Source organism: Solenopsis invicta, chromosome 16, assembly GCF_016802725.1.
Source record: "Solenopsis invicta isolate M01_SB chromosome 16, UNIL_Sinv_3.0, whole genome shotgun sequence".
NCBI lineage: Eukaryota > Metazoa > Arthropoda > Insecta > Hymenoptera > Formicidae > Solenopsis > Solenopsis invicta.
Window position 1 is genome coordinate 15,199,966 of NC_052679.1, and position 21,064 is coordinate 15,221,029.

Genomic DNA, 21,064 nt, shown 5'->3' on the forward strand with positions numbered 1-21,064 from the left:
TGAAACTTTCGATGTAGACTTAAAAAAATCATTTTCAAGTATATCAGTTTTTCTCAAATATTGATTAATTATAAACATAAAAAAATACGGTAAGAGAGAGAGAGAGAAAAACAGGAAAGAAAAAGAAAAGGAGAGGCCAGACAAATTTCGTTCACCATTAATGCATTATTCTCATGCGCTTTTTATGCAGTTAGTACGGCCCTGCGACCGATAGCGCCGGTTTAAAGCAACCCGCATTCCGGCGTCGAATGTGCTCCTCAGTTAGCGTCGCGACGCCGCCGTCGGAGGTACGCTTACAATAGCACCTGGTGGCAACATCTCGCTTTCACTTTGTCCAAAGGAAAATCAATTAAAAGCGCATAATTAAACGAGCATGATTATTGCTTGCAACAATTTTCGTTTCGCTCGGTCGAACTATTAAAAAAGTTTAAGTAGACGTGTTAATCTTAAATTATATTCTGACGACGTACTAACATCTTATGATCATAAGAAATTTGCACATATAAAAGTGTGTTAAAAAAGCAAGGAACAATCTCGAAGACTTTAGTTTTGCACGCCGTCAGCGTTCGGGACAATAATTCTTTCACGCTGATTATTGAATCGCTGCGGTATCCTTTCCGAATCAAAGGTTTCGCCGGGATGACAGGGTAAATCGGAGACATTTGATCCATTTCTCGCGGAGGAGGAGAGTAAGAGGGGCTTTTTCCCTTTCAAATGTTGCGGAAAAAGACAGCGCGAGGCACGAGTGATTCTCCCCGCCTTTCTCTCCCGATCGACGTCAAATGACGAACGAAGGCGCGAGGCGCCGTAGGAAATCGAAAAGGACATGCGTTGAGGAAGTGGGAAGGGACGTCTCTCTCGTCGAAAGGAAATATGAGAGCTTTCCTCAGTAATTTTCACCCCGTCCCGCGCGTGAGTGACTCGATTACGCGAGGGAGACGAGTAGCGTGGTGATTTTAATCATAAAGCGGAACTAAGCATAAAAGCGAAAAATAAATACAGCTAAATAAAAAGTAAAGTAAAATAATTAAAAATAGAAGAAACGAAATAAATATCAAATAATTAGTGGGTACGAGTTAACAGTGCGCGAAAATTTTCGAAAATTGTGCAAGGTGAATTCACTGAAGGTTTCCGCAAAGAAAGTCCCCGCATTAATTTTCGTTTTAATATAAAAGTGGTATGATCGATGTGCAATCTCGCGACTGATGCAATTTTCTGCAGCAGACGGTGGCTAAAAGTATCGTGCGGAAAGATCAGGCTAGAGTGAAAAAAAGAAGACCGCATCGATTTGCATCGTTAGACCGTAGAGACCGAGTTTATTTGCTCGACCCAGGTGATAAATCAATGACAATAGCTCCCAAGGGGGAGAAAGATCATTTTCATGGGTGCAATACTTCTTGTTACGCTTCTATCAGCACAATCGCACTCTATTATATCGGATTAAAATCACGAATCGCGACAAATCGGATTATCACGCACTTCCCTTTGCAATTGTCCCGTTTACACAAACCGAAATTTTCTTTGAAACTCTTAAAAATTATATTTTTTATAAAAATATGCTTTTTACTTTTAATTTACGAGTTGAGAAATTGTGCACTTTTTTAAAATTATAAATTAAAATTCAAGACAGAGTTAATATTCGATTCTGACAAAAAATACACCATATCACTTTAAATTACTCCTAAAATCATTTGGGTCTGTATTATCCATTTTACATGGAATTTACATAAATGTGCATATGAATATGTTTAAAGCATTTCAATATATTAATTTAATTAAAAGCAGCGATAGAATATCGTATTGCTCCATGCAATATTTCGCTTACGTAGGCGGCTATTACGTGATGGACATTACTTTGGTTGAACGCACTTTGCATACTTTATTGTTTGAATATCAATGTTTAATATTTTAAACATCAATGTTTAATAGATGTTTAAAATATCATGATACGTTGCTTCATGTTCACGTGTCGTTCTTGCTTTAAGCAATGTATGCTTTTGCATTACGTGTTCTATTGTTTCAAACGAAATTGCGTCACAATTATCGTTAAACGCGATTGTGAAATTGTGAAACATGATTATTTTCCATCCGTCGCGTTAAGTGATTCGCACCACATTATGCGTTCGTGCTATCTGCTGCTAGAATCCATTCGGGGCCGTTGACCTACGTATGTCGTTCGAATAATTTTAGATAGAAACAGGATTCGGATTACAGGAGAGATCTCGAGGTACGTATCAACGCGTACCGACACAGACAAGATCGTTGAGACCCTATGTGACTGACTACGTTTCTCTATCATTGTTCATGTTGATTAAGCTAAAATTAATATTAACTGATCTTTGAAAGTATCATTAATATTTCTAAAGAAATGTGTTCTTGAAATAATCAACATGTAAATTAATATTTCTTTAAATACTCGATTTAATATCATTTAGAAAATTCTGTTGAAATGCTATACAGATATCGTAATATTAAATATTCATTTTATAGATATCGTAATATTAAATTATTCAAAGCTTTGTGAAGTAGAACATTCTGTGATATTCTCTCTCTCTCTCTTTCATCGTTATCATATCAAAGGAAAAATAAGACCTCAATAAAAATTTAACACTCCTGGTTTATTACTTTCAGTCGATTCTCTCTCCGACTAAGCAACTTTCTTTTTGTTGCGACATCTTAATCGAATTATAGTTCTTTACGACACGAGATGTAGTGTATCGATATATTAGTGGCTCTTCGTGATCACTTAAATCGTTTAGGAAGCCGCAAATGACCTCTTTCGTAAATTTCGCGGAGAGAACATGCGGTGTTGCTCTTCAAGATAAATCTCTTCCACGGAATCTCGCTCTAGAAGCTCTTGCCAACATTCTTCCGTCTGTCCATCTATTTATACATGCACTCAGATAAAATTCGTAGATCTGCGGAAAATAGCGGGCAGGACAAAAAGAGGACAAAGTGACACTGGTTGCCGAGACCCCCGACGAGCACAGACCGTGTACGTGTGCATGAATGTTGAGTGATTTGTCGTAAATCTTTGATTCCTGTAGATCGCAAACACGTCGCAGAGTTAATTACCATCGCGTTGAACCATTTGATCAGCGATCGTAATCGTGTTTCATGTAGAACATTGAATCGCGGCGGAATTTAAATGCAGTCGGAAGGACAATGCGTTCCTCGGGTATTTACTCTACGAGAGTATCGGACGACAATTCTTTCCCGTGACTCCCTGTGGATCCCGGACAATTAAGGGAGTATTGATCGCGAAAAAATCGTCGTGCTCGGAAATCTCGTGTAAGCACCAAAGCACACACGTTTCGCTTAAGTGTTGGGTTCGCACCTCGAGACAGCAAAATCGACAGTCACAAACATGTCGAACTCACCGCGAATACGAAAAATGCCGCCCAGGCCAAAAATCCTGATTCCGGTTCCCGGACAGTACTACGGTCCGCAGACGGCGACCGGTATGAGCTACGTGTCGACGCCATACGGACAAACGCCGCTACCCATGACGCCAGTTGCCGGAAAGCCGCAGATGTTCTACTCCAACCGGGCCAGCGAGTTCGTCTTCACGCAATTCAAAGGGATCAAGGATCTGACCAAGTCCGGGCTCAGTGTAGGTGAGAAGAGTGCCTATTGGCTCTACGAGAAGGTAAATAAATGCAGGAAAAAAAAATTCCTTTCGTTAGATCAAGATGTCAGTCAGATGTTGCCGAAATTACATAATTGTTATTTTATAATATATAGACATAAGAAAATAAATTGAATACTATATATACCATCTTCTAAATTGTTTTATAAAAAAAAGTTATGGATACAAAAATTGTATAGTTTCTGGCAGAAGAGAGACACATTACATGTATTTTTTTTTATGGGTGAAAGCATTTTGAAGAATCAAAAATAAATTTTTTTTTGTTTTTTTTTTAAATGGAATATCATAAAGACCACTTGGTTTTTTTAAACGAAATGTCACATTTTGTGTTAAAATAAAAAAAATGTCGTTTTATTTTAAAATATCGTTTTATTTCTTAATAATTTGTTTCGCATAACTCTTGACAGTTTTATTGAAAAATGTACCACTAAACGTCCATAGCATAAATGTGATATCAACAAAGCAGTTATTGCATATTACGCATGACAGTCGAGGGAAACATCGCAAAGACCAGAGGATTGATACATCGCTACAGAAATTTTCTAGTACTTCAAATTTAACACCATTAGATTAATTTCTGTAAAGTGCATTAAAAAAATACAATGTCTTATAAATTACCAACAATACTAGAGAATATGAAGTAACAAATTCTTCAAGCATACATTACTTTTAGATGAGAAACAATTTATTAACAATAGAGTGTTGCTTTATTAGAGTTAATTAGAGTAAATAATTGTATTAATAGCAACGAACATTTTGAGCATTTACTTTAGAAAAGGGAGATTGAAAATGTTCAGATTTTTTTTCCATAAAAAATAACCGTGTGCACCGAGATTTTCTGAACAAATATCATAAAATGTTTTTTTATGGTATTTATTTTTATTAATAAATTTATAAATGCATATTTTTCTTGCACTATACGGTGATAAAATGCATGTATTTTATGGAACAGAATTCAATTTATTATTTCACCTTTTGTCTACTTTTATTATAAAAGAACTGTTATTTATTTCCGCAATTTTTTTATTGTCACTTTGTATAATTAATTTTTATAAATAATAGTACAATCCTGAAAATTCAAAGACAAAAAACACACTGATATCAACGAAATATTTGTTTAAAAATTATTAGTATAAATAAAAATGCGAATATAATAAAAGAAATAATATTGAATAGTATTTAATTTTATCTTGTGCTCATAATCCATATAAATTATGACTAAAAAATCAATATATTATTAATTCTTTAATACATAACATATTAATTTTTTTTTATTGTCAAAACTTAATAATATAAATGCTGTGTGCAGGTCAGTTCCTGGAGCAAGAGATGGTTCACTCATATTTTTTTATTCGTTATCATACTTCTGTACAGCATCGCCGGAGCGATGATATTCATAGCAGTTGAAGGCACGGCAGAGGAAATTGCTAAGTCGAACATCAGGCAGAGGAGGTACGTTCAGAAACAAAACATAAAAGTCGTAAGCTAGATTATTGAGGAAGTACGTAACTATCAAGAGCTCGACACATCTATCCGATGTCATAAAAGTTTGAAATAAAATACTTGTTATATACTTTTACCTACTTAACACGAAATATTGTCTAACGTAAGACCTTTCAGAAATTAAATTTTGTATTAACCATGAATCAGCAAAGTTATTTTCATGGATTTTTACGGATTTTTATTGGCCAGTACAAACAAAATCTGCTACTTATTTCCTTGTTATAACATAATACTTATTGAAAGTGCTAAAGGATGCAACGGATATCGCGATACAGAGGAGCGTTGATTATTCTGGAGAGACGCAGAAGCGAACTAAAAAAAACGGCATCTATCAGCACTAGTTTAACATGCATTAAGCGGAAAACACACACTCTTGCATAGCTGCATTATCACATGCGTAAGGAAATTGATTGATCCATTGACACATGCATAAGAAAACGGACAAATCAATTTCCTTGCACATGGTTATGCAGCTATGCAAGATTGTGTGTTTCCCGCTTTAATTTCGTTGTCTGAATTCCATACGCAATTACATCTTAACATCCGGCGGTTAATGTGAATTCTAATCTAATTTTCAGTTTGTGTGATGTGCGAACTTGATACGATGCTGCGGTTTCGATACATTCATGCTGTCGATAACGTCAATCCTAGTGCTCGCCTAGTTTTGCCAATGCTGCGCGTCTAGTTTAGTGTAACAATTGTTAATCATGTTAACAATATTGGATTTCATGGTACAATATTGTTTGCCGAGCTGTTTTAGTGCTTTCAAACTACAGGAGGAAATTTCTATACCTCGCAAAGCAATATTGTTTTCCTAAAGAATGTATTTTGCATTTATTTCATATTTTCGCCATTCGAAGCAAATGAGAAAATTAATATGCGCATATTAATAAGAGTTTTCTTCTCCAATAGCGCGACCAAAATAATTACGATAATTGTTTCTCGCCTCTATGAGAAATGCGGCAACGTGAAAATTGTACTTTCTTTAAAAAATATTATTAATTAACTTAATAGCAATTTTAAAACTGTAGCAGAGTCGTCACAAAAATATCTCTAATAAAAGATCAAGATATAATATTACACAATACTGTTGCGCCGTTCTGTGTGCTGTCATTAAGATGACGCGCACGTTCTCGTGTTTTTCATCGATTGTGATATTCCCTGCAATTTTTCTGGCTCGATCGATGATTGCCTTCAGGACGAAAGCCAAGCAAAATTTCGATAATCGTATCCCTTATCTGTAAGAGTCTAGTCTCGCGTGACGAGTGCGATAAAGCACCGTTAAATGTCGTTCATTTGTCCTATTTATATACACACTATTTAGAATGAGTAACGATACATTAAAAGTAAGAAGGGTTATAGCCGCGTTGTTCCTTCCCTATGAATGCCAAGGTCAATATTTGTCTCGGATTATAATCGAAAGAAATTGAAGTCAGCACTTAAACAGAAGATATCTTACTATAATCAAGTGCTGGCGGAAAATTGCATTATTAATTATATCTCATTAATCTAAATTTAATTACATCAATGTGATCCAAAGTGCTGGTGTAATTATTAATGCGGAAATTAGTGAATCCATTATAGCGTGCGTATCTCCGGTATCTTCGTTTGAGTAGGGATCAAATCCAGAAAGTTTGGCCTAAAATTAACCCATGAAATCAAGGAGTGGTTGAGGGGTCCCTTTTCTCCACGATAATAGAATGTCATTATGTCAGATTGGAGTATAACTCTCTCTTTTATTGGACGCACGTGCGTCTTTATTTGGGCAATACCGACCTAATCCTGTATTCAGATTTTAATTAATGTAATAGCACCCCCTTGCGACTTTCGATGGCTTTGCTATCGAAAGTTTGTTTTGATTTTAATCGAGAAAGTACTGAATATTGGCAAAGTTTATGCCGCAAAGATATTTGCCCCGGATTTTATTGAGAATGTACAGGTGACACGTGTCGAGGGCTCGCCCACGATCCTGTGAAGACTTCCGTATTCTATAACAGGTCTTCAGTAATTGGCTCAAGTTAGCCACTTACGTGAAAAAGAGTAATTTGAAAATTTCTAGTAATTTATTCAAAGTATATAAAAAGCAGAAAGAAACAAATTATATGAATTAAAAATTAAATAAGTTCTAATATTAAACGCTTTTGTGAAACGTGGAACAAAGAGAAGAGAATCTGTCAATTTTAACTTATATTTTCGCAGTTAACCGCTTGTAATAACTTTCAATGTTTGAATCAAATTTTTAGCCTGAGATATCACGTTATGTTTTCTATCGATTGTAGAAATGAAACGGTCGTTAAGATTCGTGGATTATGTGACGACTCGGTGTTAATGTCAGACTCACCCCGTTGGAGAGGAGCAGCGGCAGAGCTGATTTTGGATTACGAAACTGATCTGTACGACTACTACAAGCGGAAATTAAGCGACACAGGCGAGAAAGTGTGGACATTTTGGAATACCGTGTTCTACTGTGGCACCATTTACACGACCATAGGTAAATACAATATCTTTAGCCACGTTGGCTCCTCTTTTTAGCACCCCGAGTCATTTACACAATTAACGAGGCATAAAATTTTATAAAGCCTAGCTTTAAAATTTACAAGTGTAGTTCCTCAATTCTTAATTAATAGAAAAATTCCGGTATCGCACCTGTAAGCATTGCATCAATATTTTGTTTATCAAACAAAGAATTCATTTTTACGTTTTTTAAAAAAATATTCAACGTGAAAATGTTTCTTTTCTTTTCTTTTGTTTTTTTTTGGAAGAGGCGGAAAAAATGACGGAGTGGTGCTGTTCGTATGATGAAAATAGAGCGATTTTTGTACGAGACATTCTAAGAGCAGAAGAGTTGTTTTAAGAGATTCCATTATTATAACAAAACACTTTTGATTCTGACAAAACGTTTCGTGTCCATATCAACTCGCATCGTCCTCGATTTTCGTAAAGAACGCGTAAGTTATTTTTGTATGTCGCTTGATAATATTTCATTTATCTATCTTGCGCGGCTTTCTTCTTGAACGAGAAATCGAAAGCTCGCGGAGAGATAAAGGCAGCGGAAGACGCATACCGAGCTATGATGTATGTATATCAATTTGCTGCGTGTGTAACGCGACTGATTTCAAGCTCAGTTCTTGCACATTGCTTTGCATATAGGTTTAGATAGGTTGTACAAGTCTGTGGTGATACAAATGCGTGCGATTTAGAACTGCATTCAGATGCAGATCTCCTAATGATGTGGATTATTCCTTGTACCGGAAAATCCATACAAAATTCCATGGTTTTGCTGATTTAGCTAAAAATTTAGTTAGATACATATTTGAAAGTAATATATTGTTGAACTATCAAAATAATTACTTCACGCAGAGAAAAGATTAGCCAACAAAGCTAAAATTTAGTTGTAGCAATTAAGATGTGTCTTTAAAATAGGGACAGCTAATATCGTTACTGCCGGAGCTAAATTTATTAGTTATCAAAATTAGCAGTTACAGCAAGAAATATTCGCTGCCAGAATCAAATCATGTTTAGCGAATGTGTATATAGTTTCATGCTCGCGGTCTACAATAGGTGTAGTAAGCCTTAAGCCGTAAGAAATTGACCAATCATAGTTGAATATGAGGAGAATAATCGACCATGGTCAATTTTTACGATTTAAGACTTGCAACATTAATTGTAGACCGGGACTAAGATATTGAGGAATAGCTGCCACTTTTTTAGCTACACGTGTTAAAACACATTTTATTTTAGCTAATAAAACTGTATTTTGCAACAAATATATTTTATCTTTAATAGTCAATTTTTAGCATTGATAGAAAATATTAAACTAGCTACTGATATTTAGTTACTACTTCTAAGTCATTTTTTTTTCCGTGTTGGGACATTTAAAGATGATGAACTAAGTTGCAAAAAATTTTAACATTCTAGAAACCAATTGGAGTGTTGTACATAATTATTTTAATGGTCTAAAAAATTACTTCCACATCTGTATCCAATTATAAATTTTTAGGTTCAGCAGAATTGTATCTTTTTATAAAAACGGCGCAAAGTACACGCGCCTCTCGTACAAAAGATTTAATTTAAAAAATCAGTTTGTATTAACTTGTAGCTGTAAAATTTAATATAATTATTATAATTGTATATTAACAAACACTATACTTTAAAAATAATATGCGCGATATATATATAATTGCATTATTCTGCTGCATATTTCAGATAAAGCGCATAAAGCAATAAAATCAAACATGATGTATAAAAATTTTGGTGCGCCTGGGTTGCGCAAAACTACTTTGTATCACTTGAGCAGACAGGTGGACGTAGAAAATTTTCATATTGAAGAAATACTAATTTTTTTGGACATTAGCTTAACGAGCATATTACGAACTGAGTTATTTCTAAAAAAAAAAAAGGTGATAGTTATATTTAACGTTGATGTACTTTATAAATATTTACTGCATTCTCAATTATTTATCCATTAAAAAATTATTTGTTAATTTAATCTTTGCCTCTCCGCAGCAAAATAAGGTGTAACCAAAATGAAACATGGTAGATTTTTACGTAAAAAGTTTTGCTTTTGACTTTGCTGTGATATACGGCCCATATATGACCTAGTTTCTAAGTGCTCCGTGCAATTTTCGCTCTCTGGTGCAAAAATTGATACGCACAGTCACTGTATAACTCGTTGATATGTAACTCCGAGAAATATTTTATTCGTTGACACATCGTTTCGTGTGTGTTAGTACCTACGAAAATCTTCGATATCTCGGACGTGATGTTCTGTTAATGTTTCAATTTACGATTACAAAAAGATAGTAAGAAAGAGGTGATCACTGTAAAAAAATCAATTTAAAATAAAATAAACTAAAAATATATAATAAAAACAGATTTAATAATTTTGTTGTAAATCGTGGATTCCATATAATAAATTATTTATATTCACACAACTTTTCACGCTGTGAAAAATATCTTCTAAATTATTTAATCTAATTTATGATTTCAAACAAAAGTTCAAAATAACACGTTGCGTTACGCGGGGGGGGGGGGGAGGAGCCTTATGACACAGATTATCCAGAAATCTCGGGTTCTTCATGTATATTTAAACATATACGCACTATTTATACACGCACCGATTACACGCGTGTATCTGTGTAAGAATTATCTGGATTAAACACTACACGATACGTAGACGAAATTAAAATAGAAAATAAAAAAATGCCATAAATTTTATTTTGAGAGAACTGATATATATATCTCTCTCTCTTTCTAAAAATTCATCGCAACACTTGCGATCGTACAGAATATTGCAACGTTCGCATAAACGTGATAAAATACATTCACGAGAAAGGTGATTTATGCGTCTCTCCTTATTGTCTCGATTGTGGAAAAATTTGGTGATTTGAACACTGCGCACGTTCATGCGCTCAGCTATCTGAACGACAACTTTGTATATGCCCACGTATACTATTTTGAGTCCTGTCATTATGTAACGAAAAAAAACACGGGTAATATGATCGCAGGAAGACGTAGACAGGCGTGTCACTGTGTTTTCGAGTTCTTGACGGACGCGAGGCACGAGAAATCCTCTCACGACGTTTTCTCGCTCGACCGAATTAAGCGCGTTTACTCAGCCACAGCGCATTGTGATATCGGATGGAAAATATCGCGCAGGATTACTCTTGAGAAATTTTGCGCAAATCAATAACCTGACTGGCAATTAAATGGGATCGCGTCCACGAATATTTGTGCGGTAATCGTCGTCCTCATATCCGTTAAATTTTAATTAAACTCGTGCGAAAAAGCGTTGCCAAATATTTGGATGGCGCTTTCAACTCGCTTACGAACATTGATGCAGGTATACATAAATTTATCATGTTACATTTTTGTTATATCTCGTCATACTACGTTATATTTTTTTAATAAATAAGAATAATATATTTCTTTTTTAAATCTCTGAATAAATAGAGAAAGAGAGAGAGAGAAAGAGAGAGAGAGAGAGAAATTATGAATTAATTACACACGGAAAAAAATGACTTAGAAGTAGTAACTAAATATCAGTAGCTAGTTCGATATTTTCTATCAGTGCTAAAAATTGACTATTAAAGATAAAATATATTTGTTGCAAAATACAGTTTTATTAGCTAAAATAAAATGTATGTTTTAACACGTGTAGCTAAAAAAGTGGCAGCTATTCCTCAATATCTTAGTCCCGGTCTACAATTAATGTTGCAAGCCTTAAATCGTAAAAATTGACCATGGTCGATTATTCTCCTCATATTCAACTATAATTGGTCAATTTCTTACGGTTTAAGGCTTACTACACCTATTGTAGACCGCGACTTAGGAGCGTGAAACTATATACGCATTCGCTAAACATTATTTGATTCTGGCAGCGAATATTTCTTGCTGTAACTGCTAATTTTAATAAATTTAGCTCCGACAGCAACAATATTAGCTGTTCCTATTTTAAAGACACATCTTAGTTGCTACAACTAAATTTTAGCTTTGTTGGCTAATCTTTTCTCTGCGTGCTTGAGAGTAAATTAATTTATTTAGTTCTATACATTTCTGCGAAATAACTTTATCAATTTCTAAATAGGTATGTCTTAAGCTGCATATAGACAAACGTACAGACGCACGTATTCCCTCAAAATAACAAGTTCTTATTCTGTTTCACTTACACTTCCATCTTGATTATGATAGTTATTCATGGGTCGCTTAGCATTGTTGCGAGTTGCCAAACTGAAGGAATAATGAAAATGATTATTCTAAAGGAATGTGGCAGGAAACACACTTCTATGAATTGTATTTTTGGTCCATGAATTATGTTTAACCACAAATCGCTAACGAGATGACAAGAAGTTCACATAAAGTTTTATATGTGGTTAAAGAATTCTGTTTGAATCATATTTAGTACAATATTATTTTAATGTACGCGTACTTGCTTTCTAATTACAATTTCCATAATTTATAATCCATACAACTTTTTTTGTGCCAAATCAAACGATCATACATATCCCTGGCACTTTAAGATATTGATGTTCTGTGAAAGAATTAAATTCGTTTGTATAATATCACGACAGGTAATCACTGTTTTTCCGTTATTAGTTTTTAACTTTTGTTTCTTTTATTTCTTTACTGTTTCTTCTATTTTTTTTTTGCTGCATCCATTTTTTCATTAATTTCCCAACACAAATTTAAACAAAACGGACAATTTTTGATACATTTTTTTGTGTGTATTTTGGGCAATTTTATTATAGAATTTTCATTTCAATGACGGGATCACAAGATCAGAGAGTCACCCCAATCTTCCAATTCCGATGACGCTGTGTAACCTTCGAACGGTGCAATTGAACGGGTTGCACTGGTGCAGGCGCAGCGTCGCGACGCCAAAGTCGCGGCTTTGATTGCGCGTGGCGCTCCCGCTCGATATCCGCTGCGGTGAAGCCGGTCATCCGGTCCGCCACCGCGACTGGTAGCGACAAACGTCGTCGTGCCGACGGTGGTGGTGGCGGCGATGGTGGTGGGAGCAGCCTCCGTTTTATTTCTGTCACGGTCTCGTTGCAGCTTGGACCGACCTCGCGAGTGCGTTCCTTTCGCGAGAGTCTCTCTCGCGTACACGAAGATCGTCAAACGACGACGACGACGATAACGACGATAGCGACGACGGCGACAAAAAGTCGCGCGATGGAGGACAGTTACATGGTTCACAGACGTCGCAAGGCGGCTGCTAGAAAGCGTGAGAAGACGCCCGATCCCTCATCAAGGGGTGCCGCGTCACGCAGCACAAACACTTCCGACGATGAAGACGAAGAGAGACGCGCCAGAATGGAGAGGATGGCTGAAGAAGCGGAGAAAATGGAGCAGGAACAGAAAGAGAATAGACTGTCGCAACAGCAGAAACAGGAAATGCCCCAGAAAGAAGAGAACAAGGACAAGAAAGGGAATAATGGGGAACAGCGTCCCGCCAGAAGAAAGGACAGGACTGATGCGAGAAATTCTGCAAATGTGGATGACATGATCGCTATACGCGCCGAGGTGGCTGCCAAGTCGGCTGGGAATAGTTTGAAAACACATGAGACTGACGTTGTAGCAGCTGATGACAACAACTCGCGACCGGTAAAGCAGGTTATTGAAGTAGCGAAGAGATTTGATGATGATATCACAAAGAAAGACAATATCAAATCTGAAATTGTTCAGGCGGCCAATGATAATGTTGTTCAGCAAGAGATATCGGAGACGCCGAAAGAAACAAGTGGCGAAATCGACAGACCTGTCGAAGCTCGCAAAATTGAAAGGCGACTTAAAAGGAAGTCGAAGGAACGCGTGGAGAAATATTGCCGATCGACAGACTCCAGCGATGTGGATGAAAAGAGCGAGTTGAATCGAAGACGAACAAAATCACCGGAAGCAATGAGATCCAGGGTGAAAAAGACGAGTGGAAGGAGTCGGGAATATGATCCGGAAACGCAGAAAAGGGATACCGAGAGATCTAACCGAGAGAAGAGATCATCGAGTCGACAGAAGCTGGAAGATGAGCCTCGGATCAGGGAAGACTCCGCGCCACGTTCAAAATCTTATAGTCAGGCCGAAGATACGGACGAAGGTCTCAAGATCGTCAAGAAGAGTGAGAATTTTCCACAGAAAACTGCCGAGGAACGGATGGTAAAGAGATCCACGATTGAGAAGAAGAAGCAGATCATTCCGCTTAGCAACGAAAGCCTGATCGAGGATTTTGCGAGGGCTCAGAGGGAGTACCTGTTAAGGGAACGCAGCATCTTGGATGCGGAAGTCGCAGACGAGTTTCAGGACCAGGTTGAAGTTAGTTCCTTAAGGAGGCGGAAGTTGAATCTGACGTACAGCGAGAGCGAGCAAGAAGACATCGTTCAGAATGTAACGCAATCTTCCGATGTAGTTGACAAGAAAAAATCGTGGTTCTCTCGGTTGTTCTTCTGGCGCAGAAGCGCAGGAAAGAAGGATGAAGATACCGAAGAGAAGAAGATTGAGAACGAACCGGAGCCCGTTCCAAAAATCGAAGAGATCAAAGTGAAGAAGCAAGAAGCTGCAGAAAAGATTACACTATTGGATTTCTTTAGAGCTCTCAGAGACATTGTCAGCGAATTCAAGACTTTCGTGGAGCAGAATCCACGTGAGACTATGATCATCAGGCGGCTACGTAATCGCTGCATAGCCGAACTGTTGCTCATGATAATCTACTGTGGCCTAGGCGGTTTCATCTTTCGTTTCGTCGAGGGCGCCTTCGAAACATTCTACAAATGTGGTGTGAAGCGCGTGAAGCGCGACTTCCTAGACACTTTGTGGAATTACAGTCACAGTTTGAGGGAGGACGACTGGAAGAGCATGGCGCGCAGGAAATTGATGGAATTCGAGGAGCAGCTTCACACAGCTCACGAAGCCGGCCTACAAACGTATAGTGGTCAAAAAAGTTGGAGTTTTTTGAATGCGGTCGTATACTGTCTCACTGTCATCACCACCATTGGTGAGAATACGTTGGTTGGTGGAAGGCTGAAGGTGGCATTTTTCTAATTTGCAGAAGTAATCTTCTATAGTAGCTTCTTTTTATTTTTTTTATATAATATTGTTCTTCAAAATATCATATGCAAAATTTTTTAAGAAAACTTTTGATAAAGAAATAGCTTCTCCGGACTGAAACAGTTTTCAAAAGAAACAAAGAAAATTTGTTAAAACTGAATATTTCAAAATATTTTTAATATTTATCTTTTCTTTCGTGTGTATTTTAAGTCACACCACTTAAAACAATTTTTCTTCTTTTAAAATTAAAATTCTTTTGAATTAAAAACAAAATAAATTCCATTATATAAATATCATACTATTAAATTACTAGTCGCAACTAGTCTTAAAATTGTGACGGTTTTAATATTAATTATTCTGAAAAAATAAATTGGCATTATATTTATGCATTATATTTATGCATTTTATTTATTGCAACAGTAGTAGACAAAATTAAAATAATTATATCCGTTATTTGTAAAATAACTATGTGTTGTAAAAGCTCACGAATAAGTTTCCTGAATTGCGATGACGTAAAACTTTTTATGAGCCCCGTATTGATTTTCTGATATACGAATGTAATTCTGGTATCCATGCAAAGAGAGATCAAGAAAAATATGTACACATCGGTGAAATAATAATTCATTTAAAAAAGATGAAGCATTTATCTGAAATGCACCTATCTTAATTGCATTGAATTTAAAAACATTAGCAAATTAAGAAATAAAAATCGTTGCAGAAAACCTAATCTAAAATAATTTATTAAAAATTTTACGGTATTTTTAAATATTTTTTAAATTAAACAGCTTGTTCTGTTTAAAGCTTGTGCCTACTGTTTATATCGTTTAGATCGCCAAGACGCGATAAATTTGGATCATGGACAAGAAAACTTCGGAAGCTCGACATTGTTGATTCGCATTATGCAATGCTCGCAATGAGGACAGTTTTTTCGATCAGATGATAAACAAGTAGAAAAAATTACATTTAAATTTAAAGTCATACGTTAATCGTATAAATTATAAATGGAAATTTGACTTGCATTCCCTAAATCATACGAGTCAATTGCAGTCAGTTTACGAGAAAACAACCGCCTTAGCTGCGTTGAATAATCTAAACTTAGACTTTACTCGCGATGTGCGTAAACGCGCCGCTTTTGCAGCGACGATTCAGAAATTGACGCAAACAAAATAAACTATGACTATTAAGATTTCATTTTATGTCGTACAATTAAATTTGGCAATATAATCTTACATTTTTATAATAAAATGTATATAAATAGTATAATTATATTACTTATAATAATTATATAATTTTGACATATATATTTATATAATTTTTTACTATATGTATATTATACATAATAAAATTACATAATATGATTTTATTATGTATAATTTGTTACATATTATGTTAAAAAATATATAAAATATAACAAATAAAGATCACATTATAAATTTAAATTTTAATACAGAGTCACAACTGTTGAGTTAATTTTTTTTACCCCAGAATAAATATTGCATAAATAAACGCAGATAAATATATCGACCATACCATGCTGACTGAACGATATTTCATTGCAGGATATGGCCATATGGCGCCAAGTACGAACACAGGAAGAGCTATCACGATTGTATATGCTATTTTCGGCATTCCGATGTTTCTCATCATTTTGGCCGACTTCGGTAAATTATTTACACGTGGTATAAAGTTCCTGTGGGCATTTGTGAGGAGGCTGTACTATACTGGTAGTTGCCGCAAAGTTCGTCGCACTGCACCCGTTCAGGTAAAATAACTCCATGTAAACGTTTAGAGAAGATTAAAGAAGAAACTACAATTTTCCAGGAATTTCTAGAATCCGTATATCTGCAATTTATAATATTGTGCACTTTTAGTACATTTTTGGCATTCTGCTTTTGCCGCAATATTTTTTGGGTCAGACTAACCATTCAGATTAGTAATTTTATCTTGTGAAATTCACAGGAAGTTATGAAGGGTGTGCAACTCGTTTATGATCTTGCGAAATTTCGGCGGCCCTCGCAAATGAATCTAGAGGAGATAGAAGAAATTCAGAGGCAGCAAGAGTTGCAGGCCCAGCAGCCGCAGACGGTCCTGAATGTGGACGCCAATTCACCAGACACGCCGGGTACGCCGGCAATGTCGGCGTTCGCTATCGATGACGAGTTCAATTTACCGATTTCGGTAGCAATCATCATTCTCCTGGCTTATATTTTCATAGGAGCCACGTTATACACCGTGTCGGAGGATTGGGGCTTTTTCGAGAGTTTCTACTTTGTCTTCATCTCCATGAGCACTATCGGTTTCGGTGATTACGTGCCACAGGTAATTTTCGAATTATACGTCGAACCAGATAATTAATAATTAATACAAAATTATAACACTCTTCGTGAATTCGTAGATAAAAATTTGTATTGTAATTTCTTCATCGACTTCAATAGACATGAGTAATGTCGATTCAAGTCGAGAGATAAATCGTACGAAACTAAAATATTGATTAATGAAAGTTATTTGAATGGAATTAGCGTATTTATCTAAATAGCATTTTCAATTATTTATTATTAGCCATGACTGCTATGTTAGGCCCTTGTTGCGGAAATTTAATACTTGCAGTGCCCTAAAATCGCTAGTGATTAATTATTTATTTTGTTGTTAGTGCTTTTGATGGTTAAAATAAATAATTACTTATTGATCAATTTAATACTGCCGATATTAAATTTCTGTAAGGGTCACATACAGGGTGATTATTAATGAATGTCCCCACTTTTTACCATAGGAGCATGATTTACCGACGGATACGTATTTGTAACATATTATATTAGAAATTACAAATGCGTGCTCCTGTGGTAAAAAGTGGGGACATTCATTAATAATCACCCTGTATATAGGAATTCCGTTCTAATTTGCCTTTAGCACCTCTTTGAATTCGCCTCTCGAATTTTATTTGCAATCTCACAGTTTCCATTTTGTACGGCGGAACGATTATTAATTTATTTTGTGTTTCTTTTTTTCACGGTGGCGTTTAGATGGTAAGCTTTTTAATATGTAAGGTCTCTCTCAACAAGAAGCTATATATCACCGTATACATGTATTCATTGTTTCTCACAAGCTTATTTTTTCTCATAAATTGTTTCGTTAATAGAATAAATTTTAGTTAATAAAAGTACAAATAATTGTGAAATCCACGATTCACAGAACTTAATGGATTCATTGATTGGTTGCTTTAGGATCCCATATACATGGTGTGTTCGATAGTATACCTGGTATTCGGTCTGGCACTCACATCCATGTGCATCAACGTCGTACAAGTAAGCGACAATTTTTTTTTAAGAAGTCAATCAACAGAGTACTTCGTATATTTATTTATGTAAAAAATAAAGATTGTGCTGACGTCTAAAATGTTAGTGATGCGAAAATACATGAGAGAACAGAGCTCATTAAATCTGATCATATTAATTTACTTAATCGCGTGTTGCCAGGTGATGCTCTCGGATTCATTCAAACAGGCGAGCCAGAAGATCGGAGCCACGATCGGTTTCGAGGTCGCCGAGGATGATAACTCGGTAAAACCGGCACCACCGCCGCCGGTCGAGGTCGCAGACGTCCACATGACTGCGAAGGAGCCTGAGAGCGGCGAAAAGATCGCGCCTAAAGCCAAGCAGGAGGACGTCGACCTGTAGATGCATTTCTTTTAGGAGAAACTCCAATGTGACGTCGATTGAGCGTTCACTCGAACTCGCTTCTCGAAATGCATCTTTCTCTCTCTCTCTCTCTCTCTCTCTCTCTCTCTCTCTCTCTCTCTCTCTCTCTCTCTCTCTCTCTCTCTCTCTTTATCCGGCCTTAAGAAAATAATTGTCTGCTGGCTTATGTAACGCAGCAGTGATACATGGTAGCCATTGTGGTACGCGCACGCAATCAAGCTTCGAAGGACAATGGCTGTCGGGATCGTCTTTACACCTGAGACCTGCAGAAAAGTGGGGAAGACTTTGGAATCTTTGACGCTTTTCAGGATTGAGTTTGTGTGTTGTGAGTTTTGATCGGGTCCAATTAATCTGTCTCAAGGGACCCAATACTTTTAAGTTAGATTCTGGATATCCAAGTTCTTCTTCGTCGACGCAAAGACGATCCCGATCGTCTCGGCAGCGCCAGCAAGGAAATGTTCAAAGCACTGTACGTTGCACGCCTGTCTTTCGTTGATATCACATCGAATATATGTATGACTCTCTCGAGAGTATATATATTTGCGCGCAAAAATATGAATTAGTGATTTTTATGGAAACTGGAGATCTAATTGCGTTTGTCATCGCGATCGAGTGCTAGAAAAGATGGAGCTCCAGACGATGTGGCGATTGAAATTCACATGTAAAATTTTTAAAATTAGTTTGTGTACAATCCAACGAAGATCTCGAAACGAATTTATTCGAAACAATACGCACAATTGTAATCGAATCGCGTCTTGTCAGGCGAGAGGTCCGTAGATTGAATTTATGTTGAGACGAAGGTTTTGAGTTTTGAAAAATCAAAAATGCCAGTAATGCAGCAGATGGAATAGTAACCTGTTCCTTGTAAATTTTATTTTGTAACTTTGAACGCGTAAATTTAAAAATACGAGAAGAAACAATTTCAAGAGAATCTCACGATACATTTCTAGAATTTTTATAAACGTTTATGGAATTTTAGGATTATATCATAATATAATTGCATAAAAATGCATAAAACATAAAAAATAGAAGATACATTTTTTGTCGCATTTTTTTATGATCATATATTATTGTTTCACAAAGTTATTGGCGAATTAACGCATTTTCCAAGCTACGGTAAATCAAACGCCCGTTACAGCGATATCTCCAGTGATAGTTGGTAATTATGAGTATGATGGATTGCGAGGACCTATTTTTATCAAAATAGTACATCGAACAAAGAAAATAGCTACTCCGCAGCCGCTCTTGCCAAATGCTCGCGGGTAACAATACACTCGCGATTTATTTTTCGTAGTCTAGCGTCTATTGACAATAAATATAAGAAAAAAAGTGGTATTTTATATATTGTATAGAGTTCATCGCGTGATTTTGTGATTTCATCTTCTGAGTTGTCTTTTGTATGTTTGCGTGATGTAAACTTCGCAAGACGATTCAGCTTACATTTGATCTATGAGTTTTAATCGGTTATCTGTGATAAATTATTCTATGATTTTAGTGATCCTCCCGTTGGGATTGAAAAAGAAAGCTACGGCAATATCCTTCTCATAAAAAAAACATCCTATGTAATTTATGTATTAATGGTTAATCCCGTTTTATTTATGCTTGAAAAAAATAAATAAAAAATAAATACATTTAAAAAACTTATATTTAAAAAAATAAACAGAAATTTATTGCATGTGCATAGAACTAAAATAATTTAACTAATTTTTATATTAAAGTTTATAACAAAATAAACTTCAATTTCTTTTGCTAAATAATAGTTAGGTAAACTTGATTTTTTTTTAATCCCTAATTTTGAAGATTAAACATGCAAAATTTTGTAAAATGATTGAATCATTTTTTTTTTCTTTTCATAATTGTTACAAAAGTACCGTTGTAGAATGTAATTGTAATAGAAGAGATTATAAAACCTGACGGGAGAGCTCCGATTTTTATAATAAAGACAAAACACTCTCGTGCCTTTTCAAAGATGAAATTATTTGCTGAACTTTTACAGTAATGATATGACGAAGATTCCTATGTATATAGTTTAATCTATAATTAAAACATACACATATACATCGCTACTCGACAGAAATATTATTTTTCTTTACATTAAAAAAAAGTAAATGGTTTGATAAATGTATAGTATTTTTGCGTCATTTTACTCATGGAAAATTAAATCCATATAAATTATGACAACTAAGTGTATAAATTTAAATCACTGTAATAAGATATTAATTGTAATTATTTATCGAATTTATTCACAAATAAACGTTTAAAACAGTACAACCAGATTAATACTTGTATTTATTTCTTGTAAGCAATAATATTCATTTCATAATATTCATTTTTATGTATTTTCTTTCCTTCTTGTTTTCAATCAAAAAGTTCTTCTAAAGATAATGCTGCGTACCTTTTTAAAATAGATAATTTCGTTTTATATGTATAATATATAATACACATATTAAGTATACAATAATTTTATAATCTTGATTATAATTTTTTCCTCTCACTTTCAAGCTTTTCCAAATGTTTTGTTCTTTTATAAAGAACTTCTTTCATTAAGCAATTCATTTCTCTTAAAAAATTAATTTCTATCTTCCTTTTCTTTTTAATTTTGATCAAAGTTCTTTTTTCTAAAATCTTTTGTATCTTTTTGCAATAATTACTTTCTCTCTAAACACAATAATTTCCT

At 35.3% G+C, this 21,064-nt stretch overlaps 2 protein-coding genes across 4 annotated transcripts; both read left to right on the forward strand.

The window, feature by feature from the left end:
* The first annotated feature begins 150 nt into the window (after positions 1-150).
* On the forward strand, positions 151-8,312 carry LOC113004069. Its single transcript, XM_039458761.1, has 5 exons — positions 151-1,333; positions 2,143-3,649; positions 4,959-5,101; positions 7,432-7,643; positions 8,131-8,312. The coding sequence occupies exons 2-5, from the start codon at positions 3,368-3,370 to the stop codon at positions 8,310-8,312; spliced, it is 819 nt and encodes a 272-aa protein (XP_039314695.1). The 5' UTR covers positions 151-1,333; positions 2,143-3,367.
* Positions 8,313-12,594: 4,282 nt separating this feature from the next.
* On the forward strand, positions 12,595-20,663 carry LOC105199302. 3 transcript variants are annotated; one of them, XR_005576629.1, is made up of 7 exons: positions 12,595-14,639; positions 16,252-16,454; positions 16,652-17,011; positions 17,713-17,715; positions 17,914-17,994; positions 18,166-18,443; positions 18,480-20,663. XR_005576629.1 is itself a non-coding variant. In XM_026136133.2 (6 exons), exons 1-6 carry the CDS (start codon positions 12,827-12,829, stop codon positions 18,364-18,366), a joined length of 2,661 nt encoding a protein of 886 aa, XP_025991918.2. In that variant the 5' UTR covers positions 12,596-12,826; the 3' UTR covers positions 18,367-20,663. The 3 variants fall into 3 exon arrangements, 2 of the variants coding, with proteins under 2 accessions (XP_025991918.2, XP_011164624.2); XM_026136133.2 differs by having other exon boundaries at positions 12,596-14,639; positions 18,166-20,663; XM_011166322.3 differs by lacking the exon at positions 17,713-17,715 and having other exon boundaries at positions 12,600-14,639; positions 18,166-20,663.
* Positions 20,664-21,064: the final 401 nt, after the last annotated feature.

What these genes read in the sequence shown, in the direction of transcription:
- LOC105199302 (XM_026136133.2), top strand. Translation starts at nt 12,827, where the DNA reads ATGGAGGACAGTTACATGGTTCACAGACGTCGCAAGGCGGCTGCTAGA. An exon ending in GTCGCACTGCACCCGTTCAG is followed by an intron (nt 16,455 to 16,651) that starts GTAAAATAACTC and finishes TGAAATTCACAG; the next exon opens with GAAGTTATGAAGGGTGTGCA. An exon ending in TGTGCATCAACGTCGTACAA is followed by an intron (nt 17,995 to 18,165) that starts GTAAGCGACAAT and finishes GCGTGTTGCCAG; the next exon opens with GTGATGCTCTCGGATTCATT.
- LOC113004069 (XM_039458761.1), top strand. Translation starts at nt 3,368, where the DNA reads ATGTCGAACTCACCGCGAATACGAAAAATGCCGCCCAGGCCAAAAATC. An exon ending in TCGAACATCAGGCAGAGGAG is followed by an intron (nt 5,102 to 7,431) that starts GTACGTTCAGAA and finishes TATCGATTGTAG; the next exon opens with AAATGAAACGGTCGTTAAGA. An exon ending in CACCATTTACACGACCATAG is followed by an intron (nt 7,644 to 8,130) that starts GTAAATACAATA and finishes TCGCTTGATAAT; the next exon opens with ATTTCATTTATCTATCTTGC.